Below are 26,684 nucleotides of genomic sequence, written 5' to 3'. Positions count from 1 at the left end.
TCCGTGTTCATTCCAGCTAAACTGTTTTATGAGATGTTACTTCAATCCCTGAATGTGATACTGCAGACAGTAAAGAGAGGAATGAATGTTTTTATGATAATTTATGTTTAAAGCAGAAAAATTTAAACTCTCTAAAAGTGTGTGTGTGTGTGTGTGTGTGTGTGTGTGTGTGTGTGTGTGTGTGCATCAGTCACAAAACACAGCACACAACAGCAAATACACAGAACCATATACCAGTGATGTCCAACTCCAGGCCTCAAGGGCCGGCGTCATGCAGGTTTTAGAGCTCACCCTGGGTCAACACACCTGAATCAAATGATTAGTTCATTACCAGGCCTCTGGAGAACTTCAAGACATGTTGAGGATGTAATTTAGCTATTTAAAAAAGCTGTGTTGGATCAAGGACACATCTAAAACCTGCAGGACACCGGCCCTCGAGGTCTGGAGTTGGACACCCCTGCCATAGACCCGGATGCACTTGGTGAAATCTGGAAGTAGTAACTGCTGTTCTTTATGATGCTGCCACCTTGTGGTGGAAGTTGGTAACAGGAAAATGTGCCTTACCTTAATTAAGAACATTCAATAAAACACAGATTCATAAGAAAATGACAAGAGAACATGTTTACGGGCAGCAAAACATCCTGAGAGAAAACGTACTCACTCCAGATGTACAACTCCATTATTGAATTACGTTTATGATTAAGTGGACATTTTATCATGTTCACAAGTGACCTGATGGGATGTTCGGTTGATTGATTCTGATAATTGTGATTCTGTCTCTAGTCCAGGTCGGCTGTAATCAACACTAGGTTTTTTTTAAAGTCAAAACATAATTATACTATCACTGAAACTAGAATAGAACAGTGAAAACAATCACGAGAAAGAGGAAAATTTAATTAATTTACTGGTTTGAACACAATATTTTAGTTGGAAGCTGAGATTGCTACTGTCTCATTGTACTGAGTCACTGACAATGCTGACTTTGATTTAATAATCATTTTAATTTTCTGAGTGATGTAATGTTTTCTTTTCAATCTTCAATAAATGTGTGTGTGTGTGTGTGTGTGTGTGTGTGTGTGTGTGTGTGTCCTCAGTGAACTGTATCAGTCTCTGCAGTATCTTCCAGCTGCAGCAGTCAGTTCAGTTTCTGTTCAGTCTGACTGAGGGAGGTTTTTGTACGACTGTTTTTCACTGTGTGAACACAGCTTGACTGTTGATGTAGTGATGACCTTGACAGTAATAAACTGCTGCATCTTCAGCCTGGACTCCACTGATGGTCAGAGTGAAGTCAGAGTTTGATCCACTGCCTGTAAAACGAGCTGGAATCCCTGAATCTCGAGTGCTAGCATGGTAAATGAGACGTTTGGGAGTTTCTCCATCTTTCTGTTGGTACCAGGCTAAACAGTGAGAGCTGCCAGAAACATGAACATCCTGACTGGTCCTACACTTGATGCTCACAGATCCTCCCACAGCAGAGCTCACTGCTCCAGGCTGAGTCACTGTGATCTGTCCTCTGGACTCTGAGGATACAGAGACAAAAACATAAAGCAGCTTCATGGTTTTGTGGGCTTCATTTCAGAGGGACAGATGTTGATAGAGGAGAGGAGTTTGATTCTCTGGACTTTACCTGTGAAGCAGCAGCAGAGGAGAGTCCAGATGAGGACGCAGATCAAAGTCATGTTTTTGATGAGGAGGATTTCTGTGGCTTCTGTTGTGATGAAGGACAGCTGTCAGTCATCCAGTGTTCAACTCTCAGGACTATAAACTCTCCCAGAGCACTGGAGCATGGTGCTGCTGATGCAAAGTGCCTCTCTATGGAAATGAACTGACTGACTTGGACTTGGATCAATCTGACGATGCTGTTTATCAGGAATAGTTCAATCCATCATTGTATTGAACAGATATATCAGTTTGTTCTTCAGAATATTCTTATAACAAAATATTTTCTATTATTTAAATGTTTTCTTTTATGGTTCATTGATGGATTCACATGTTTATCATAATATTTAGTAAGGATATATCTGGATTAATTTTTGACAAGCTTTAAAAATATGAATTAATGAGGTCACAGGTTCATGCTGTAGAGTAGCTGAGCTTAGTCTCAGAGAGAGTGAGGAGCTCAGACATGTGGAGGTACAGTCACTGCTCTTTAAATCAAATGAGTTCTTGTAAAACACAAACAGACACAATCAGTATCTTTTAAATGAGGCTGTTATCTCTGACAGCACTACCTATAACACCTCTTTCTGTAGCTATATGATCACAACCATGTGACATGTAACAGTGGGGCAGATCAAGCATCATTGTTCACTGCTGTTGATGTTTTTTTTTATCACGAATTACAAACAATTACACAACTGAATTCCAGTTTTATTAAAATAAATAAAATTAATGAATAAAACCCATCATGATACAATCTCTGTTATCATCACGGACACTTTAAGTTCAAGAACATTTACCTGGATACAACCAGTTTATCAACCTATAATAACTATATGTTATAACTAGGGGCTGGAAGCACTTAAAATCTCTGTGAAGTGTACATGAGGTCAAAGGTCATGTAGCTCAAGTGTCAGCATTATAAATGAGCTTTTTAGGAGTTTCACAATTTTTATGTTGGTACCAGAACATGTCATTACCTTAGACTTGTAGTCAAGACCGTCTAAACCGAGACCAAGACAAGACCAAGACCAAGACCAAGTCGAGACGAGACCAAGACCAAGACCGAGACAAAAAAGTCTTTAAATTGCAGCCAGATGCTGCTTCGTTCACGGGTGTCAGGCTTATTTATGTGTTTTTGCTTTCGCACAGCCCTCCTCACCGCTGTCTACTGTCTCACTCACTTACTGAGAGGACGGACGCACGCTCCACTTGACTGTCGCGTCTCTCACCCTCTCTGTTTTTCACACAGTGATATTATCCTATATCCTCGCATGTGATTGGCCACAATATGGAGGGATTGGAGCATAGCTGAGCCACTGTGTGAGAGCTGAGCAGCGAAAGGAAATTAAGTGAGGGTAGAAATGACTGAAAGATTATTAGGCTCTGTTTTGAGTTTTGTTCAAAAAAGAATGACTTCATATAGGAAAAAAATATATATCACATATGCAGGACACCTTAAACTAGTTTTTTAATTAAGCAGCAAGGCAGAACAAAGTCGGGCTGTATCAAGACACAGGGACTAAACCCCAATTCAACCAGACCCAGAACTGATCCGGAATTAAAACAAGACTACAACAGTTCAAAATCAGGACTACTCAGGACTTAACCAAGACAGAACCAGAATCAAAACTAGATGATAGTAGCACTAAAAATCATCATAGACCTGCACTACACTTATTTTTTAATTCTACCAAAGTACACTGTTTAGATTCAGAAAAGTTTTATATAATTATTTAGCCTTGTTGTGCATCTAAAAAGATACACTTGGTACTAGATAAATGTTCTGATGAGTTTTGGCAAACAACCATTTGACTAACATGTCTGTCTCACCTGGCTCTTGTTCCCTCTCTGTTCCTCTCTCTCCCTCTCTGTTCCTCTCTCTCCCTCTTTGTTCCTCTCTCTCCCTCTTTGTTCCTCTCTCTCCCTCTTTGTTCCTCTCTCTCCCTCTCTGTTCCTCTCTCTCCCTCTTTGTTCCTCTCTCTCCCTCTCTGTTCCTCTCTCTCCCTCTTTGTTCCTCTCTCTCCCTCTCTGTTCCTCTCTCTCCCTCTTTGTTCCTCTCTCTCCTCTCTGTTCCTCTCTCTCCCTCTTTGTTCCTCTCTCCTCTCTGTTCCTCTCCTCTTTTCCTCTCTCTCCTCTGTTCCTCTCTCTCCTCTTGTTCCTCTCTCTCCCTCTCTGTTCCTCTCTCTCCCTCTCTGTTCCTCTCTCTCCCTCTGTGTTCCTCTCTCTCCCTCTTTGTTCCTCTCTCTCCCTCTTTGTTCCTCTCTCTCCCTCTGTGTTCCTCTCTCTCCCTCTTTGTTCCTCTCTCTCCCTCTTTGTTCCTCTCTCTCCCTCTCTGTTCCTCTCTCTCCCTCTTTGTTCCTCTCTCTCCCTCTCTGTTCCTCTCTCTCCCTCTTTGTTCCTCGCTCTCCCTCTCTGTTCCTCTCTCTCCCTCTTTGTTCCTCTCTCTCCCTCTTTGTTCCTCTCTCTCCCTCTGTGTTCCTCTCTCTCCCTCTGTGTTCCTCTCTCTCCCTCTCTGTTCCTCTCTCTCCCTCTTTGTTCCTCTCTCTCCCTCTTTGTTCCTCTCTCTCCCTCTGTGTTCCTCTCTCTCCCTCTTTGTTCCTCTCTCTCCCTCTGTGTTCCTCTCTCTCCCTCTCTGTTCCTCTCTCTCCCTCTTTGTGCTGACAATCAAGCCAAACACCAACATCATCAAATATACAGTGGAAATCAGATATTTACATACTCTTCAGATAAAAACAAAAACACTTTTTTAATTGTAACATCAAATCAGACTAAATGTTTATTTTTTTAGATTGATAAATATAAAAAACATATTTGTTAAATTTAAGAGTAAAGAGAGAAATTGTCTGTATTTCTTAATTGCAAATGGCACCAAATTGTATTCAAAATTGAGCCACACTTATGGAACTCCACAATTCTTTTCCTGGTGTTTTGGTTGGCATCTCTTGATTTTCCCATGTCACAGAAACAGGCTCTGTGTGTTGGGGGTGCCTTATATGCATCCACAGGTGTGCCACCAATTTACTCACATGGACTCTACTAACCTATCAGAAGCTTCTTAAGCTCAGAATGGAACCATCTGGAGTTTTCTTATTAATTAACAATAAACTTAGTGTATATGTACTCCTAAATTTGATGAAAGTGATTAAAATAGACAGCTCTCTCTCTCTTTATTCTTACATTTAACGAATTCAAAAGATATTGTAATATTTATTTATCTAAAACAAAACAAGTTTACTCTAAATTGATGTTTAACAGTAAAAAAAACGTTTTTATGTTTTTTTTCCCTAAAGTGTGTGTAAATATCTGGTTTCAACTGTGAATATACTGCTGTGTATTGAAATTCCCCTTGTTTTGCATAGAAATATACTGAACAACATACAAAGCATAATATATGAAATAACATCTACCTGAGTATTTTCTTTGAAAGAAGCTCCTTATGTCCATTGTTGTGTTCATCAGTACACAACTGAAACTGATTTAGAGAGTTTGTTTAGCCGTGGAGGGCAACAACTAAAAATTAACTCACATATAAGCTAAGACTCTCTAAAAAAAACAGCATTGTTGTTCGGCTTTTCATTTCGCCATTTGTTGATTCACTCAAAGAGCAAGTAACGCAATATGGGTCAAGTGATCAGTTTGATATCAATCTTTTGTGATACACCATCATATTTACATTATTTGTACAGTACGAATGATTTGCTTTGGTACCTGGTCAAACTTAAGCTCTCCTCTGTCTGCAGCAAACTCGCAGGCAGCAGCTTCTCCCCCCTCGCTCACATGTGTAAGTCCTGTGCTCAGTCGGCTAGTGTCCGAGCTCAGATCATACCAAAATTAGGGGGAATTTATGACTGTGCGCTATGTGCTTCGAATATTGTGTGTAGTTTTTGTTTTATACAGTTGTCAGTCAGGCATCTAACTATGAAACAAATTACATTTCAAAGACCCTGGGCTTCTGAAAAAATGACCCAGGCTTAAGCCCATTAAGCCCCCCCCCCTCCGCCGATGGTTGACTCCAAATCTCCCAAACACTGTGTCGATCTGAGAAAGCAAGACCGAGGCAGCGAGACCAAGACAAGACCGAGACCAAAGTCCGTCGAGACCAAGACAAGACCAAGACCACGTAAAAGTGGTCTCGAGACCAGTCTCAGGACATCCAACTCTACATTACCTTCATCTACCCCATGATTAGTTGTACATCTGAGGGTGATGGAGACCAAAAATTTTTTTTGATGAAATAATACACACCATGTTTGTTGACACCAGAAACACCAACAGTAATGTTTGAAGGGAGTTCCCTGCAAAGGTTTTTTTTATGTGTGTTAAATGTGTGTGTACATGTTTAGACATCTTTGTGTGGACAGAAAATTGGCATGCCACGTTACTGTGGAGAACAACAGTCACTTATGGGCACTAAAATCTGTCCCCATGAGTTGGAAGGCATTTTTGAGGCTCAAAAAGTGGTTTTAATGTCAGGGTTCCAGTTAGGTTATGGTTCGGCATTCACTTTTGATGGTTAAGGTTACAGTAAGTGACGGTGGCCCTGAGAGGCCAAACGGACTGCAACTTAAGAAAACACCAGCAATAAGAAAAACGCTGCAAAAGCACACAAAACACAACGGAAATAGGACAAACGACAACAGAAATAGGAAAAAACAAAACACAAATAGAAAAAAACACAACGGAAGTGTTTCTGGGGAGACAATAACCCGACGGACCAGTTGCAGGAACCAAAATAAGCTCCGGACCTCACGTGACTAACAGTTGTCAGGTGGCCATTTTGGCAGCAACATGAACAGCGCCACTGTAAGCAGCACTCCAGAAACTTTCAAGCCATCTGAGTATTCTTCTCACTTTAATTCGCACAACATCGAGCTGTATATCAAAAAACTAAATAGGTTAAATATTACCGACCCGTACAATGCTCTCGGCGTGCTTTTCAAAAGTATTTCAGCGGAAGAAGACGTCCCAGATCTATGCTATCCGGACAACTACCATCGTCCTACTCGGGGGACTCTTTAAAAGCTTACAAAAGCCTGGAGGGTTACAATTGGACTCAATCTGGCTTTGTAACAAACATTCAGGTGTGGAATCTTCAAGCAAAAAAAATTCTTCATCATCACTGGAAAGGTAAGTGTCATATTATTATCCCAGGTGGTGTAATGTTAGCATTGTTAGCGTGGTCCGCGTTGTCGTTGGTTTACATTAGCTTGGCTAAAACACGTCTGGTTGTCAGTAGCTATTTTGTGTTTTTGATGTACTTAACCAAGATTGTTAACATTTGTAATTGTATTTATAGGTTCAACATTCCCAAAGGCTTAATGACCCTCAGTTAAAGCCATGAGTAGTAGTGAGAAAAGATGGGTTGTTTTCGGCGCACACAGTAACTGCACAGCTGGCCTTGGTGAGAGCTGCTCACATGTGTCAGCTGTGTTGTTCAGCACATGGCAGCATACCAGTGGGAAAAAAGAAGAGATAGCTGTTACATCTAAGAAGTGCAAGTGGGCCATCCCAAGTGAGGAGTCTTTAAAGAAAGTGGAGTATCAGCAATGCAAGGACATCATTTTTAACAACTCTAAACAAAATAAAAAAGAGAAATCTGCTAAAGACCATCCTGGCCTCCCAGCTTTCCCACGTCTGATACTGCTGAGCAAGACCAACTGTATCACAACCTCTCCCAATGCCGCACACAAGAGGGGAAGATCATCAAACCTAAATTAAAATTCTAAATTAATGCTATTTTTGTTATTAATATAATTCAGTGTTTTATATTGCACCTTACCACTGAAGCAAGTTATGAAAGTGATTTTTGTTCACTGACAAATGCAATAAAACTACTTTTTCTGATTTTGATTCTGATCTGTATCTGTCAATCAGGAATATGAAACGTGATTAGTGGAAGTCATTTGAGATGGATGTGAAGATCAAAAAATAATGAGTCCAGGTGACGTCTGCCATTCTCTTATTCTGATATTTGTAGGACAGGTAAGAAAGCTTTCCCTTCAAAAGTCAAGTCACAATAAGCAAACAAAAAGTGAGAGTTAATAATGTGTATTTGTTGGTTGAGCACATCAGTTACATCATTTTCATTTACATCACTGGAAGGGCACCACAGATTCAGATACATTTGTAAGTGCACAACATACACCCACAATCTTGTCAAGATAGGTTACATCATTTTCTCTGTTTATGTCTGTAAAAGTTATGGGGACAGTCCTTTGCAAGATCGTGTACTTTTGACGGTGAACTCCTATTACTCTTTTATATGTATCCTGAGAGAAGCAAGACATCTGGTGTTCTCCAAATCAACAGGATTCAACTGTTTCTTTCCACGTGTAAATGCTGGAATCTTTAATTCCCCATATGGAAAAGATATATATAAATCTTATAAAGTTTGTATCTGTCTTGTGTGAAACTTGTATAAAAAGCATACAAGAGTGAAAACAGATATAACATCCCTTGAAAAATTATATAAATGAAACTTGTATGTTTTGGATACTTACTAAAACAATATATGAAAGTAATGAGAAAGTGGCCACTTTCATGAGTAAATCATATAAGCCTTATATGATTCACTATATGAAGTAGGCCACATCTTATGCAAGTCTTTTATAAGTTTTTTCTGTTTCTTTTCCATATGGGTCTGCTTGGAATCTCTGAATGGACTCTTTAACCAGGACACCCCTGTCTGCTAAAACTACATCACCTGGGAGCAAATGAGATAAAAAATTACTTTGTTCTGTAATAAACGTATCACTTGTGCGACCTCCCCATCCAGAGGAGATGAAACAAATAGAACCTTGAGGTCAAATTGCAATTAATTTTTTTATTGTGTGATGTGACTTATTCAAGGAGTAACACTAAGCACTGGCTAGCAACCTACTTGGTTTCTCTAGAAATATTTCTAAACAATCTATGATGCAAACAGTTTTCTCAAAGCTGCTGTTCGGAAATGCATATGGCAGAGATTGTCTTAGGGATTCTCTGTCAGGCCACAACACTAGACTTAGCACCAGTCTACAATGCATCACACTGATACAGTGGTTGAGTCAATTTTGAAGTAAAAAGCCAAAAAGTCAAAGAACAAGTTCATTCTAAGCTTCATTAACATTAACATGTACTGCTGAAAACATGTTAAACAAGATTTAAGTTTGAGAAAAGGAGCCACAAAATGAAAAACTGTCATGAGAATTGTATACGTTGGTAAACCAGTAAGAATATCAACTGTTTTATCATCATTATGCAAGCTTATTTCATTCAGTGTAGTGTTATTTGTTTTTTCTTTCAGCAACACATTTTCAGTCCTCAGAGCTTGGCATTCTTGCTCAAGAGATTGGAGACATTTACCACATGTTTCAGTGCTACATAATAGAACATTCTCATGGAGAACAGGCTGGACATCATTTCTAGGTTCTTCATTGGTGGAGTCCTTCAAATGCTGTGAGATGGGAGTTTGGTCTGCAGTAGGATTCTTGCTGTTATCTTGGGGATAATCGCTTGATTGACTGGTGAAAACACAAAAGAAGTATATTAAGAGAGGTGTTAAGATATAAACTGCATTTTTGTCAATCATTCTATTCCTGCAGTATACTACTACAGTACATGATACCACTACTAGCTAGTACTAAACTTAGAACCAATTGTGCAGAAACGTTTTGGTTTATAATTTTACCAAGTAGGATAATGTGGGGTTGAACACATTAAGAAGATCTTTTACATGCATTGATATAAGTATGATAGTGAGAGTATGTTAAAAGAAAATTGTACATAATGTGATCAGCTACATGAAATGTGCTCTTTTATTGATCACTAAGCAAACCACATGTCTATGTGACTTTTCACCTAATAACTTTTGTGTGATAAACTTACTTAGCAACTAACAGCTTCCTCTATTCTAAGAACATACAGATTTAGAAAAGGGGAACCTTAGCTCTGAGTTCGTAGAATAACTTTGTTATCTTTGTACACACACACAAGCTTGTATAAATAAAGAACGCAGACAGCGATACAGCGCGAGTCAGTGAGTACGCGCTCTATGACTGCCCTCGCGAGTAAAGACAACTGCAGTGTTTGTGTTTTCTAACTCAGGTGTCTCAGCTGAAGAACTGTGGGGCGATTCTTAGAAATCCCCTGTCATTTAAATTGGTCCTTCGAGCCTAGCGATGGAAACAACAGACACGTTTCTGTGACTCCAAATCCAAGGTCTGTCTGCTGCATCCTGGAGTCGTGGGAAGCCAGCAATGAAGTCTGTCGACAGCCCTCTCCAGGTAGAGGAGAAAGACCTGGGACGTGAATTCAGGTCCAGGCCGGTGAATTAGTTCTGGTCCACGACGCTGGGATCCAGCCAGACGACCTGAACAACCAGCAAAAGGACGACTGAGGGTGAGAAAACACTGTTTTGGTCTGAACCGCCGTAAGGTTTTTGCGCAATAGGTCTAACCCGCCGCAAGGGTCTAAATAGGTCTAACCCGCCGCAAGGGTCTAAGTAGGTCTAACCCGCCGCAAGGGTCCAAACAGGTCTAACCCGCCGCAAGGGTTTGAAGAAATAAACGTGTGAAATAGGGTTTACGTTTGCCGAAAAAGAACTGTGTTTAGATTGGTTCTAGAGGTAGCCGTTAAATACTTCGTAACAAAATAGGTTTAAGTTCGCCAAAAAGGAACTGCGTTTAGATCGGTTTTAGAAGTGGCCGTGAAATACTTCGTGACAAATTAGCGCGTAAATGTCTCTGTGTATGTGTATGTCTTTGGGAGTAAGTTGATTTTACAGCACAATACGCTGCTGAAGTACTTCCATTGTTTTTTTTTATTGTTTTCTTTGTGTATCCTGCAAAAGCCCACGTACTGGTGACAAAGGGGAAAGGTTGAGTTCCGCCTCATAAAACTGACACTGCTCCGTGCGCGGAGTAGAAGGGCGTGTCAGCCACCACCCTGGAGTCTAGTACCAGAGAAGGCTCTACAGTTCTGTGATAATGGGGAATCAGCCCACCAAACTCACTGCTGACGAGCAGTGGCTAGAAAAGAAATGTCCAGGCGCCGGACAAATCAGTGCTTGTAGATGGAGAAATCCTATCAGGAAGAACATAATAATCCCTCACAAAGTGAAAGATTAGAGATCAAAGTAGAAGTTTAAAAAGGGCTGGATACAGACCCAACTGAATACATATAAATACAAGAGGAATAAAGTGGAATAAACAAACGGCTAAATTAAATTAGAGCTTATCTTTAATGTATTCAAACTAATAATAGCAAGGATAACAACCTGTAAACTGGTATTAACAATGAAACATAGTTGGGATGATGACCATGCCCAGAATGAATACAATGAATGAAAGCAGATAATTCACACGAAGACATATTAAATGAAATAGAGAGATGCATAAGGTATATTAAGGTTGTGTTCATTGTTCAGCAAAGGAAAATGTCTCCAGCTTGGGAAAGGGTGAAACTGCAGATCACCCGCAGCCGTTGATGGATACAAAATAAAATATTATAATAAACTATTGTTTATAGTCTATAGTCTGTGATGGACTCCAGACCATCACAGACTACAGGACCACCAAACCCTCCCCCGCATCCTCTGATGTCTCCTTCCTCAACGAGCTCAACAACTTTTATGCTCGTTTTGAGCGAGGGAACCCCACAACCACAACCAAAGCAGATGTGACGCCAGACCACCAACCTCTGACTCTCTCCCCCACCGATGTAGGAGCGGTGCTGAGCAGGATCAGTGTCCACAAGGCTGCAGGTCCTGATGGTATCCCCGGGCGTGTTCTCAGAGCGTGTTCTGGGGAGCTTGCAGGAGTTCTGACAGACATATTCAACCTGTCCTTGGCCCACGCTGTGGTACTGGCCTGCTTCAAATCCACCTCCATCGTCCCAATACCCAAAAACTCCAACCCATCTTGCCTCAATGACTACCGCCCAGTAGCACTCACCCCCATCATCACTAAGTGCTTAGAGCAGCTGGTCCTAGCACACTTCAAATCCTGTCTCCCCCCCACCCTGGACCCCCACCAATTCGCATACCACCAGAACAGGAGCACAGAGGATGCAGTCTCCATCGCACTGCACTCTGTCCTCTCACACCTGGACAACAACAACACCTACACCAGAATGCTGTTTATAGACTTCAGTTCAGCGTTCAATACAATCCACCCCTCACAACTCATCAGGAAACTGACAGACCTGGGCATCAGTTCCCTCATCTGCAAATGGTTACTGGACTTCCTGACCAACCGCCCCAAACATGTCCGGCTGGATAACCACTGCTCATCTACCATCACAATGAACACCGGTGTACCACAAGGCTGTGTGATGAGCCCTTTCCTCTACTCCCTCTTCACCCACGACTGCAGACCTGCTGATGGTTCCAACACCATCATTAAGTTTGCAGATGACACCACGGTGATTGGCCTCATCAGCGACAACGATGAGGCCGCCTACAGGGAGGAGGTGGATCGTCTGGCTGAGTGGTGCGACACAAACAACCTGCTGCTTAACACCGAGAAGACCAAGGAGCTCATCGTGGACTACAGGAGGAATGCTGACCCACATCCACCCATCCACATTAAGGGGACGGCTGTGGAGCGTGTGAGCAGCTTCAAGTTCCTGGGAGTCCACATCTCCGAGGATCTCACCTGGACGACCAACTGCTCCAAGCTGGTCAAGAAGGCTCACCAGCGCCTCTTCTTCTTGAGGACTCTGAGGAAGAACCACCTTTCCTCAGACATCCTGGTGAACTTCTATCGTTGCATCATCGAGAGCATCCTGACCAACTGTATAACAGTCTGGTACGGGAACTGCTCTGCCTCGGACCGGAAGGCGTTGCAGAGGGTCGTGAAAACTGCCCAGCGCATCGCCGGAGCACCACTTCCTGCCATAAAAGACATCTACAGGAAGCGGTGTCTGAAAAGGGCTGGGAAAATCATCAGAGACCCCAGTCACCCATCACATGGACTCTTCACCCTCCTGCCCTCTGGGAGGCGCTACAGGAGCCTCCGGACTAAGACCACCAGGTACCGGAACAGCTTCTTCCCCACAGCTGTCAGACTCCTGAACTCTGCCTCCTGACATCTGACCCACGTTAACACATGGACTGAACACACACACACCCACAATGGACAACCGTACCCTCAAACACACAATAATAACATGGACTGAACCACCACTCACAACCACTAGCACTTTATACAGCCTCTGTAGAAATTATCCACACCCTCACTTATCTTAACTGCACTACTGTATAGCTCTGTGTAAATAATCATTCTGTACATACAATAATTTTTAACCCTACAACTGTTTACAACTTGCATAGTTCCCATTTCTGTATAGCTGTATAACTCAGATTTCTGTAAAGTTATTTATTTCATATTCTGTATAGTTTTTCATATTTATATCCTGTTCATATCCTGTACATAGCTTGTACTCACTACAGCCTGTACATACCTATAGTTATAGAATATTCACAACATACTTCATACCGTGTACATTATAACATACCATAATAGACCCATTTCTGTAATATACTTACATATCTATATTATTACTAATATATATTGTAACATATCTATATCACTAAAGCACTTCTGGATGGATGCAAACTGCATTTCGTTGCCCTGTACCTGTGCATGTGCAATGACAATAAAGTTGAATTCTATTCTATTCTATTCTATTCTATATTAGTAGTATATTAGGATATTGTAATATACTATTGCTGTTAGAAAAAAAAAGAAAAGATAATAACATTAATAATGACATAATATTAATATGAAGAGGCACCTTAGTCAGTTATGATGTAAGGTGGATAATTGTTAAAAGTAGTCTGCATCAAGCTTAAGGTTTGCTCAAATTCAGTATAATGACATATGAGATGAAGAAATTAAGTGCATAGAGGCACTTGACCTGCTTGAAAACCTGTCATCCTAGATGAGACTTTGTTGAGATATAATAATAACAATAATAATACATTTTATTTGAAAGCGCCTTTCAAAACACTCAAGGTCGCTGTACACAGTAGAGTAAAAAGCAACATAAAAGCAAAGAGTTTACACAATCATAAAACATAAACAAATTTAAAATAGCCGAATGGAGAGGTTATGTGGGATAAGCTATTTTGAACAAGTGGGTTTTGAGTTGGGACTTAAAGAGAGAGAAGGTAGAGATATTTCTTAAATCAGGAGGTAGGGAATTCCAGAGTCGAGGAGCAGAGCAGCTGAAAGCCCTGCTCCCCATGGTGACAAGACGGGGGGAGGGGATGGAGAGTGAAAGGGAAGAAGAAGATCTGAGACAACGAGATGGGGCGGTGATGTTAACCAGATCAGAGAGATATGAAGGAGAGAGATGATGAATAGCTTTAAATGCGTACAAGAGTATTTTGAAATTGATACGATACTTGACCGGGAGCCAATGAAGCTGCTGCAGAACAGGAGTGATGTGTTGGATAGAAGGGGTCCTGGTGATGATACGGGCAGCAGAATTCTGGATGCGTTGAAGCTTATGGATGGATTTTTGAGTAGAGCAAACCTATACTAACAACTAATAAGCTAAACCCTGTATACAACAGCTAAAGCTACAAGATTGAGAAGCTGAATTAAATATGTGGACACTACTAAGCTAATGACCATGTTACACATTTTTTTTATTTATTTTGTTTAGAGCAGGAGCTACATGCTATTAAAGCTCAAACATGCAGCTATCTGTGAGCTCAGTTTTTTCCTCACACTTCTGATTTGTTTTTAGCAGCAGTTTTTTTTTCCTTTTGTGTCCTGACTCATGTATGTAAAGCGTTCATGCCATCAGCAACTTGTTTTTTTTTTCTTTTTGTTTGTTTGTTTTGTTGGTTTGAAAAACTAATTTGTGATCATACTTGTGGATCACAGTGACACATAATGATTAGGCATATGATTTACTAATGTCTAGTTTTAGAGCTGTGAGCAATGCATCCACATAGAGATTAAAAGCCTGGTGCATACTTTATATGAAGCTGCTATAGAAAGAATGGAACCTTGTGGGAAAAGTTCACATAAAGAAGTTTTTTAAATCCTAACTTAGAAGTTTGAAATATGTAAGATGTGTGAGATGTGTGAATTCTTTGAAAAAATAGAAATGACCTAAAATGCCTTAAGTAAAAATGTAGTGTTGCATCTGCAAAAGAAAAAAAAAAAAAAGCAGAAGAAGCATTCAGTAACTTGAAACTAGCATCACAGACAAATACAGTTTTAGCATTGCCTGACCATGATAACCCTTTCTACCTACATGTAGATGGAGGAGCAGGTTACATGAAAGCAGTTTTAACACAGGCATTTGGAGAAAAACAACGTCCGCTTGCATTTTACTCCTGCAAATTAGACTCTGTTGCGTCAGGCCTTCCTACATGTGTGCAAGCCTGTGCAGCTGCAGCAGAAGCAGTAAAAAAGTCAGCTGACATTGTTTTAGGGCACACTCTGATCATCAGAGTACCCCACGCAGTGACTTCAATTTTAATCTAAGCCAATTTGTCTTACCTCACACATGCGAGACAACTCCCATATGTTAGAATCTTACTGTCGCAATCACACATTAGAATCGAGAAGTGTGGTCAGCTGAACCCGAGCACACTTTTGGCCTCACCCGAAGAAGGTCATCCACACTGCTGTACGCAAAAATTAGATGAGGAAACAAAGCCACGTGCTGACATTCACAGCACACCACAACAGACAGAGTCATAAAAGCGAAACCGCTAACATCCTCACACTCAACTCAAAGCAGTAATACGTGCATGTGTATTACACGAAGGCCAAGACATAAATATATACACAGACAGTCAGTATGTTTTTTCAGCAGTACATCACTTTGCAAAATTTGGCAGAACAGAGGAATGATTACATCTACTGGACACCCAGTACAACATGGAAATCTTCTGAAGACACTGTTAGAAGTAATAATATTGCCAAAACAGTTAGCATTATGTAAATGTGCTGCACATCAGAAAGATAAATCAGAAATAACTAAAGGCAATAACTTTGCAGATCAAGCAGCTAAGTTAGCTGCACAAATGCAAAGGGGTAAATCAAGAGGTAAATGCATCCACAATGCAAATACCTCTTGATGTACTTAAAGATGAACAAAAAGCAGCATCAACCACAGAACAGAAGAAATGGTTGAAGTGTGGAGCACAACTAAAAGATGATCTGATGACTTGTGAAGGAAAACCAATACTTCCTAAGTCCCTACACAGAACAGCATCATTAGTGACCCATGGGGTAACCCATGTGTCATCAGGAGGGATGATACAGATCATTAATACACACTTTTACACTCTAAATTTCGAAACTTCAGCAAAGGAATTTGTGAGGACATGTATGATCTGTCAAAAACACAATTCACAAGGCAATCTGAGGACAAAAAGAGGCCATTTCCCCACACCACCTCATCCATTTCACACCATTCACATGGACTTTATTGAATTAAGTGAAAGTCAAGGCTCAAAATACGCTCTAGTGATTATAGACGTATTCTCAAAATGGCCAGAGATTTATCCAGTGAAAAAAGCAGATGCAATAAGACCATGGCCTGAATGCATAGGCCTAGTAAAAATGTGGATGAGATTAACACAAGGCTCTCAAAAACTTACACCATTTGAGGTTGTTCATGGTAGGCTTTTCCACTACCAGTGACAAGCGAACCTTTAGACAAATCTGTCAGAGAAACAACTCTGGCAGAATGGATGGCAAAACTATTAGAAAATAAGGATATTGTTTTGAACAATAAACTGCCGTACGACTCTTCTCCAGTCTCTTGCAGGTTGAAACCAGGCGTTTGGGTCCTATTACGGGTGCTCCAGAGGAGAAATTGGAGCTCGCCTCGCTGGGAGGGCCCATACCAAGTGTTATTGACCACACTCACAGCCTGTAAAATTGCAGAGAGACCCTCTTGGATACATCAGAGCCACTGTTGAGGTTCCGGGAAGCCCCGACACCCCGGAGGAAGCACATTAGGGAAATCTCACCCACACTTGATTGCTTCAGTGGTGAGGGGGAAGTGCTGATTGGGCGCCCGTAGGGAATTGCTCGCACTTCAACCTCTAACCTCTGATCAACTCTAGGGCAGCCAAGTGACAGGGTGTGACGGACCTATGTGCAACCATGGGAAGGGGGACCCTCTTGGTTACCTTGACTATGAAGCTCACCATACAGGACAACAGCTGATGACAACAACAGCTGATGTCAACAACAGCTGAACAACGAGGCAGACTGAGAAGATGGACGCACGACAACTCCCACCTAATGGACATAACACAAGACCACATCTATCCTTGGATGAACAATGCCTGATACAGATACGTGTTTAACAGAACCACAGAGAAAGACTGATTACGTCTGCTCGCACATGCCGAGCACATCAGTACAACCAACCATATATGGGAAACACACTGGAACATGTGCACCAATTCTGATCTCCGACCACACCTTCAGAATGACTTGTGTAAATTGCACATCAACATCACCATCCTCATCCAAGAAGAAGCGCGCAACTTCAACAGTCAGACCACATGACTCAATCTGGGGAACCGACGTACCTGAAGAATTCAAACTCTGGACAACTGGACAAAAGGTACTGAACTCACTCTTCCCGTGAGTAGGAGTTGGAAAACATGCTCTCAGAAGTGAGACACTGGACTATAGATTCGGCTTGTTCCTCAATGCATCCTGCAAGGTCAACGAGGGACAAAACCAAGAAATAGACTCTCAGAATTGCTGTAATGAAACACCGTGTAGCACTGGACATGATCCTGGCTGAGAAAGGAGGATTGTGTGTCTCATTCAACACCACATGCTGAACCTAAATACCAGATAATGTACATTCTTCAAACATGGCTTCAGATTCTAAAGAGACTGTTGATCGGCGTTGGAATTTCCTGGTTTTATTTTGCTTTTCTTTACTTGTGTGATTCCTTGTTTAAAAGGTGTAACTTCACAGATGTACCGAAACCGATGAAGATCATGAAGACTTCTTTTCCTATTTGTAAGATGAAGATGAAGTGCAACTAATTATGTAGTAACTGAAAATGTGAAAGACAAGTAGTTACTTACTGATAACATATACATTTCATTTCTCTGATAAACAGGAGGGAATGTTAAAAGAAAATTGTACATAATGTGATCAGCTACATGAAATGTGCTCTTTTATTGATCACTAAGCAAACCACATGTCTATGTGACTTTTCACCTAATAACTTTTGTGTGATAAACTTACTTAGCAACTAACAGCTTCCTCTATTCTAAGAACATACAGACTTAGAAAAGGGGAACCTCAGCTCTGAGTTCTTAGAATAACTTTGTTATCTTTGTACACACACACAAGCTTGTATAAATAAAGAACGCAGACAGTGATACAGCGCGAGTCAGTAAGTACGCGCTCTATGACTGCCCTCGCGAGTAAAGACAACTGCAGTGTTTGTGTTTTCTAACTCAGGTGGCTCAGCTGAAGAACTGCGGGGTGATTCTTAGAAATCCCCTGTCAGAGTAAAACACCAAATCAACATGCAACAGAAAAACAAGTAGGTCCAACATATATTACAACAGTTCGCCAGAGAAAGACTTTGCTATATTCATCTTGGAGGGATGCCTTCTGCAGATAGCTTTATTCGCTCTATCCGTTGTAGCTTTGCTTTCTGTCTTCTGTTGAACACATCCAGTCTCATTTTTCTTCTCCTCTTCTCTGGAGATGGAACATAGTTGAAAATAGATGGAATAAAGTCCGGACTCAATGAATTATTGCTCTTTCTGCCTACAAAATAAACATAAACATTTCAGTATTTCTACTTTAGAGCTTGCTAACTTAGAAAGCACGACAGAAAACCCATGATGCATGCAACTATGTGGTTTTGCACTCCTCAGAAACCACAATGATTGTCTAGTAAATAATGAAAATACTTATGTTAGAAAGCTTGTATTTGGTAACTTAACCGTATGAAATGATCGCTGCACAAGCGGAATCCGAGGGCTGAAGGGTCCCATCTTTCAGTCTTGTTTTGCTTACTCCCGGCTCATTTAATGGCGCTAATCAATTTAGCTCGCCTTTCTGCATCTTTGGGAATGCGGTAAAACGATGTACCTTCTTTTTTCCTCATGTAATTGTACAACCTGGGGCGCAACAGTTATCAACCATGGTTAGCCTCCTTCACCACGGCAGTCAGCCGATTGCTGCCAAAATGGCGACGCCTGGGGGGGGGGGGGGCAAACCTGTGTGACGTCATCTCCCGGAGCTCTGGGAGACACTTGAAAGAAGTGGAGGATCTATCGGTTTTGTGAGGAAAGAAAAGATGAGAGGTAAGTGTGTTAGCCTAAAAATCCGTCATCAGTATTATATGAATTGTCTCCCCAGAAACATTTCCGTTGTGTTTTTTCCTATTTCCGTTCTTGTTTTTCCTATTTCCGTTGTGTTTTGTGTGCTTTTGCAGCATTTTTCTTATTGCTGGTGTTTTCTTAAGTTGCAGTCTGTTTGGCCTCTCAGGGCCACCGTAGTAAGTGGCTGGGGAAAGCATTATGTCAATTAGATATCCTCACTATGATATGAAAACCAGTGTATTGGTTGAGGTTGTGTGTGTACTCAGTGAACTGTATCAGTCTTTGTACTTGAGAGAGGTTTTTGTATGACAGTTTTTGACTGTGTGAACACATGCAGGCTGTTAATGTAGTGTTCACTCTGACAGTAATAAACTGCTGCATCTTCAGCCTGGACTCCACTGATGGTCAGAGTGAAGTCAGAGTTTGATCCACTGCCTGTAAAACGACCTGGAATCCCTGATTGTCGAGTGCTAGCATAGTAAATGAGACGTTTGGGAGTTTCTCCATGCACCTTACTGAGTGTTTGGATTTGAGTCTTTCATACTGCTCTGTCCATAGAGATATATCAATCTGTGTCCATAACAGAGAGTGCAAAGATTTGTATTTTTGGATTGCAATCCAATTTAGAGAAAGTTGGGAGAGGGTTTAAAGAAAACTTTTGAATGCCGAATTTGTTGTGGTCAGCTCAGATCATGCCAACAAGTTTATTAATCCCTGAGAAAATTATGTAATTTTAATAACTATATGTTATAAAACATGTAGGGAGGTCAAAGTCATGAAGATTACATGTTACATATCACATGTTCTCTCACTTTGTTTTTGTATTTTTATCTCATTTACTAATCTTAAAATGCTGCGAAACTGCAATGAGAAAAGCAACCATTTTGAAATGTTCAATAAAGTGTGTGTGTGTGTGTGTGTGTGTGTGTGTGTGTGTGTCTATGTGTGTGTGTCCTCAGTGAACTGTATCAGTCCACTGCGGTTATCAAAGGTCATGACTAAGATTCATCTTGGTATCTGTTACTGGCCCACGTTTGTTCTTTAGTTAATTATATATTTGCAAGTTGAAAACAACATGCATGAGAGTGGGACACATATTTGTGTTGAATGGCTTTGTTTTGTGTGTGTGTGTGTGTGTGTGTGTCTATGTGTGTGTGTCCTCAGTGAACTGTATCAGTCTCTGCAGTATCTTCCAGCTGCAGCAGTCAGTTCAGTTTCTCTTCAGTCTGACTGAGGGAGGTTTTTGTACGACTGTTTTTCACTGTGTGAACACGTGCCGGCTGTTAATATAGTGTTCACTCAGACAGTAATAAACTGCTGTATCTTCAGCCTGGGCTCCAATGATTGCCAGAGTGAAGTCAGAGTTTGATCCACTGCCTCTAAAACGAACTGAAATGCCTGATGCTCGAGTGCTAGACTGATAAATGAGCAGTTTAGGACTTGCTCGATCTTTCTGTTGGTACCAGGCTAAAAGATGTTTGTTGTTCCAAACATTAACATTCTGACTGGTCCTACACTTGATGCTCACAGATCCTCCCACAGCAGAGCTCACTGCTCCAGGCTGAGTCACTGTGATCTGTCCTCTGGACTCTGAGGATACAGAGACAAAAACATAAAGCAGCTTCATGGTTTTGTGGGCTTCATTTCAGAGGGACAGATGTTGACAGAGGAGAGGAGTTTGATTCTCTGGACTTTACCTGTGAAGCAGCAGCAGAGGAGAGTCCAGATGAGGACGCAGATCAAAGTCATGTTTTTGATGAGGAGGATTTCTGTGGCTTCTGTTGTGATGAAGGACAGCTGTCAGTCATCCAGTGTTCAACTCTCAGGACTATAAACTCTCCCAGAGCACTGGAGCATGGTGCTGCTGATGCAAAGTGGCTCTCTATGGAAATGATCTGACTGACTCACACGGAGACTTGAATCAATCTGATGATGCTTTAAATAAGGAATTTTTAAAAATACATTTAGAACGTTACTTTGAGCCAGATGTAAACAACACGAGTGTGTGCAAGTCTTGGAGCATGACTTTTACGCTGAAAATTATCACAGCATCAGAAAAAGACTCCTCACCCCACGTTTCATTCCATCTATTCAACGGCTTCTGTTTGCTCGCAACATCAAAATGGACGACGTCAAAGTCCTCATGGTGGCGGAAACTCTCTTGCACGAACTGAAATCGGAAAGGAAAGTCTTTGACGCCATAGCCGAGGCATACACCAATCTGGTGGGGTTGGACATGGTGAAAATCAGACAGCTACGGTTGGTCGCAGAGTGTTACAAAGGAGGCTGCTAATGTTTTCTCTGAAAGACTGATTTTTCTTTCTTAAAACGTGTAACCTGCATTTTACCAAACAGTGTATCCTACATTTAGTGCATTTTTAAAACATGTACCCACGTAATCGTTGATAAAATATGAAGTTACAATTCTTTTCTGTAAAAAGCATTTTTATTTTTGTATATAAATAAATGTTGATGTTGTGCGACGGGATTGTGTGCTTCAATTTTACTTATAATGTGCCAAATGACTACAACAGGCGGCTCAATGCCGTCCAGAGTAAGGATCTTGTTAGCCACAGTGTTTCTAAGATTTTTACGACCCATTACAATAACCTCAGTTTTATCTGAACTTAGAAGCAGAAAATTAAAGCTCATTATGTGTCTAAGACATCCCGACAGTTTAACCAATAAAAGTGGGTATCACCTGCATAGCAGTGAAAATGTACGCTATGTCTTCTAAAGCATGTATAATGTAAACAGAACTGGTCTTTGCACAGAAGCCTGTGGAGCTTCATAATTAACCTCAGTGTGTGAAGAGGCCTCTCCATTTAATAATAGCTGTAATAAAATGTTATGGTCAACGGTGTTAAACGCTACACTTCGGTCTAGCAGGGAAGATTTCCAACTTTTCAATATGAATGAATGAAGGCTGAAAACTGATTAGATTAATGTCTGATGGTCTTTTCTCTGCTTCTTCAAGTTTGTAACACCGAACATATTAAGGGATGATATAATAATAATAATAATAATAACAATAATAATAATGGATTGGATTTCATATAGCGCTTTTCAAGGCACCCAAATTGCTTTACAATGCCACTATTCATTCACTCTCACATTCACACACAGGTGGAGGCAAGCTACTGTTGTAGCCACAGCTGCCCTGGGGCAGACTGACAGAGGCGAGGCTGCCATATCGCGCCATCGGCCCCTCTGGCCAACACCATATAAGGTTCACCATATGAGGTTCACAGGAAGAGTTGAATTAGACACACATTTACTATTTTTCTTTGTACTCTTTCTTTCTTGACATGTTTAATATGATTACTATCAGAGGAGAAAATGAACCTTGTGTAGTTTAAAACTTTTTATTTAATCAAACTGTAATGTTGTTGAACTCTGACGGACGTGTCTTTTAATCTTGTCAACAAATCCTTAATCACCTAAATGTGCCATTTATCATCTTGTAAAATGTTCCCTCTGCTTCTGTTGCACATCTCCCCTGACACTCTCTGTTTCACCTGCCCTGTGCAGCTGGTCCAACCCCTGCCTCCTTAAACTGGGGTGTTTAAATCTCTTTACCTCTGTTGTGAACTTTACACAAAGTTTGTGGTAGCAAAATCAAACTGAGGAGGAGGATCTCATTTGAAAAAACACACACTCACGAGACAAAATAAAAACAGTCTGCTCAAAGCAAAAGCAGAACCCTCACAGTTGGTAGTACAATACACTGTGACAACGTACGTATTAGATACCCTCAGTCCCAAAAGCATAAATATGATAAAAATGCGATCACCGAGAATATCCTAAAAATGGCAATGAGGGGAGTGTTACAGTGAAAAAAGCAGCCAAATTTTCATCTGAAAATGTTGAATTTTAGTAAAAACAATGCTCTGTAGTTTGATACTGTCTTCACAGACAAAGCGGATGTTTAAAGCCTTTGGATGCCCATTTGATGAAATGCACTCATTCTCCTTATCAGCTGGAAACATTAAAGCCGTAAAATGACTTTTTCGAACGGATAAAAACTATTGAACAAGCAGCAATGTTGAGCCTGTTCCAAAATTTGAATGTACACGTGTTGAAGGTGTGGGTCTTGTTGAATTATTAAACATACTTTCTTTAATTTTTCGAGCCACAAAAACCAAAACTTTTAATTTTCATCCGCTTGAGTCTCATCCTTGGATAGCTCTACTTATCATTGCTGAGTCAGTTGTCTGACTGTGCTACTTTTTCAAGGAGCAGTGGATTATTGGTAAGGGTGACTTTATGTGTTTAGTTACTTAAGTGGAAGTACTGTGGAAAGTTTTACCTTACATACACAGATCTGACAGTACAGGATCTGAGGTAACTGTTTACAAAATGTTATAATCTATCCAAAGGTTCTTTGCAATTTTACATTGATAAACATTATCCTTAACATATTTGGCCCACATAAAGTACTATGGCCATCACACTTTCATTTAGAATTGTTTAAATAACTCGTGTCTTAAGTCATTCCGTCACACAGAAAATTAAAAAAACCCACATGGTTCACTTTTATATCACAAAATGTTAGAAATATAAGTCGTTCATAACAACCTGAAAGGCTGGGAGTTTAAAATGCAAACCAATGAACGCTGAAGTAGAAGACTATAATGTCACAGAGCACACAGTGTCTATTATTGTGTAGACATGTATAAATGAGAGCTTAATAAAGATGCTTAATTTCTTAAGAAATAAACAGGTGGAGTGATCTTTATCAAAAGTAGAAGTTACATCTGTGGCTAAACCATTGTCCCCAAAAACTTTAAAAATCTACTGTGTGTGAGGCTGTGTGAGTAAAGCTTGCCCTTCACACCCGCGTGTAACAAACCATCTGTTGGGGGTTGTGGATTTGACACCTCAGCATTGTGAAAGTGGGGAAACACGTTTGTGGCTGAGCATAAGATTTCTGCTTACAACTTAGAATCTCAGTTCTAAATGAAATTCAAATGTTTTTTGTTTTTTTAAGTGTGGCTAATGTATTATTTGACTTCTAAGGCACACACACACACACACACACACACACACGAGAACAACAACAACACAGAGAAGAAGAGGGGGTAGTTTTACTATGCGTCATAAAAATGCAATCATGCATCTTCCAACTGTATCTTTCTGTTCTGGCTTTAGAATCATTGGTTGTTTACTGATCCGTACTTTGGGAGTCATACTGTTGTGATACTGGGGAGAAAAGGGTAAGGTTTGATAGACTAAACCATTACACACACACAAAACTTCAAAACCTAGAGAGTGAGTGAGACTGCTAGCTGTGTGGTTCAGCAATAAACTTATCTACAAATGTGTTAGTAAAGAAACTGCAAACTATAAAAGGAATCTGAATTTAAATAGAACACTAGTATAAGGTGTCTATGGAACAAATCTCCTTCAACGTTCAAAATGACCAAAGTGAGGACTACAAGCGTTTCTCTCAGTTGGTTGTGTTTAGGGAAAAAGCAGCTAAATACACTGAGACTGCTCCACATTGTTAGCGAGTTAACTCTGGATGTCTGTGGGTTTGTCAAACTTGGAGTGAACAAAAGCAGAAAAAACAGTAAAAGATTCAGACGGTGAAAGTCTGGTTTATTTCATGAACACAATGAAACATTTTACAGTCCACAGAGCAAAGTAGCATACATGATAAATAGATACACATAACACGGACAGTGAGAAGTAAAACTCATCGTCTTACCACATGTTATATTCTGTAAACTTAAAATAAACCACAGAAATTAGAGTTTAGTGTTTTAAAGTCATCTATTAAAAACATGAGTCAACATTACTGAAGTGACACTTTAACGATGCTTCATATCACAGTGTTTATGATGATAAAACATGTTCTCTCATTAGTAGATGTCTGCGCTGTCACTTGTCATGAAAATGTCCAGAGCCAGGGTTCAGCTTCCTCTTCAATTACCATTGATCATTAATAGGGTCACAAAAGATTTGTTACATTATGCCCATAAACAACATGCTTTTATAGAAATCATTGTGACACAAAATATTTAGATTCTTGTTTCACAATTTGCATGAACTCAAAATCTTTAGAGTTTCATGTTTATAAAGTATCGCAAATAATACAATAATACCATTGTATGAGCTACACTTATTGTAAAAATGATTGGAAACGCGTTTGAAAAAGCTCCTGCTGTGACCTTCCTTCTGTGAGGGCACACACACTCACACTCACAGACGCACACACACGCGCACACACACACACACACACACACACACGCACACACACGCAGAGAGAGAGAGAGAGAGAGAGGGGGAGATCATTAATACAAAGCATTGGAGTCGGTTTTGGATTTTCAGTTGTTGTTGGCTTTAATATGAACAGTCACATAAAATTCATTCCAATTTTTTGCCTTTGCTTCAATTAGGATGTTTCTTTAAATCTACAACACCTTCCTTTTCGAAAAGTTTACTGACATAGTAAAGAAGTAGCTAGGGAACTCAGTGAGTATGAGCAACAATAGCTTAAGGACACTATGTCCAATAAAGAGAAATTCATCATCTGCAGTTCGTGAAAAAGCGCAATATTAAAAACAATTCAGCAGACCCTCAGAGTGCGGATACAAACTGCTTTCAGCTGTAGAGGTAGTGGTACACTTTATACACTTATCAACATACAGTTTAGAGGCTTGCATTAGAGTGCTTTGGTGCTTGGGCATCTTTTATTTAGCATGGTTGTACCATTGTGAATGTAGCTATATAAATAAATACGCTCAAGAGTCTATCGTATGTTTGTCATGCAACTAAAAATTCGAAAATATATTTTTAAATCAGTAACTTTGCAAATTTAGAGGATTTGTTTTCGGACAACATATGTGTCACATTTTAAACAGGGTTTGTATAATCAGCACTGACATACAGACATTTATGCGCTGGGTATAACAGACATGCTTACCGTGTGAAAGGCCCCCCGATGTCTTGGAGCAGAGAAACACGCTGTATTGTTGCTTTTCTCTGTTGTATAAGCAACGCCCGTAGGTCAGAAACACTGTGTGCGGGTAGCAAAGTCGGCTCCAAAGCACATCCAGGCATCCGTGTGAAAGAAAGGTGTCGCTGCAGCTAGGCTGTCAGGATAGTCAGGCTTTTATTTATATTTGCATTCTGGTGCATTAAAACTAGCAGCCTCTGTGTCCCGCTTGGATCATCATTCCGAAAATTCAGATATTTAAATAAAATGGTGAAATGGCTAGTGATGAGGAAAGAATATGTCTTTGTTTTTTGTTTTTTGTTTTTTTTTTACAAGTATCACAGTTTATTTCTAAAGGAATACCTGTTATTTGTGACACTCTGTTTGAAAACTATTAGCCTCTGTGTGTTTCAAAGCGCTAAAGAAAAGTAAAATGCTCCTAAACTAGTTAAATTAAATTAAAAGTAAAATGCTCGTGCTGATGAACAAAGTGTTATGCTCTCAAGGGCCGATGTAAAGGGTTGGTGTGCCTGGTTAGGGCATTTTTATATAGATGGGGTTTGTTTCAGCTGGCCTCTGAGATGCAGAGATAAAGGTGTAAACAAAAGGTGAAACCTATTTGGAGGATCGGATGGTCATAGAAAGGTGGCTCCGCTGGACCTCTGACATAAGATAAAGGAGACTGTTTGTATTGAAAACTATGGATGTACAGTTGAGATACTCTTGATAAGGATGACCTCTTCTGCTGCCTGTAGGGG

At 40.4% G+C, this 26,684-nt stretch overlaps 1 gene segment (V, D, J or C); it reads right to left on the bottom strand.

Moving 5' to 3' along the window:
* Positions 1-1,160: 1,160 nt before the first annotated feature.
* On the bottom strand, positions 1,161-1,684 carry LOC109199888 (Ig kappa chain V region 3381-like). The segment is given in 2 exon segments: positions 1,161-1,520; positions 1,628-1,684. Coding segments are annotated over 2 exon segments (384 nt in total).
* Positions 1,685-26,684: the final 25,000 nt, after the last annotated feature.

This window comes from Oreochromis niloticus, unplaced genomic scaffold, assembly GCF_001858045.2.
Source record: "Oreochromis niloticus isolate F11D_XX unplaced genomic scaffold, O_niloticus_UMD_NMBU tig00000852_pilon, whole genome shotgun sequence".
Lineage (NCBI taxonomy): Eukaryota > Metazoa > Chordata > Actinopteri > Cichliformes > Cichlidae > Oreochromis > Oreochromis niloticus.
This window is presented reverse-complemented; position numbering and strand designations above follow the sequence as displayed.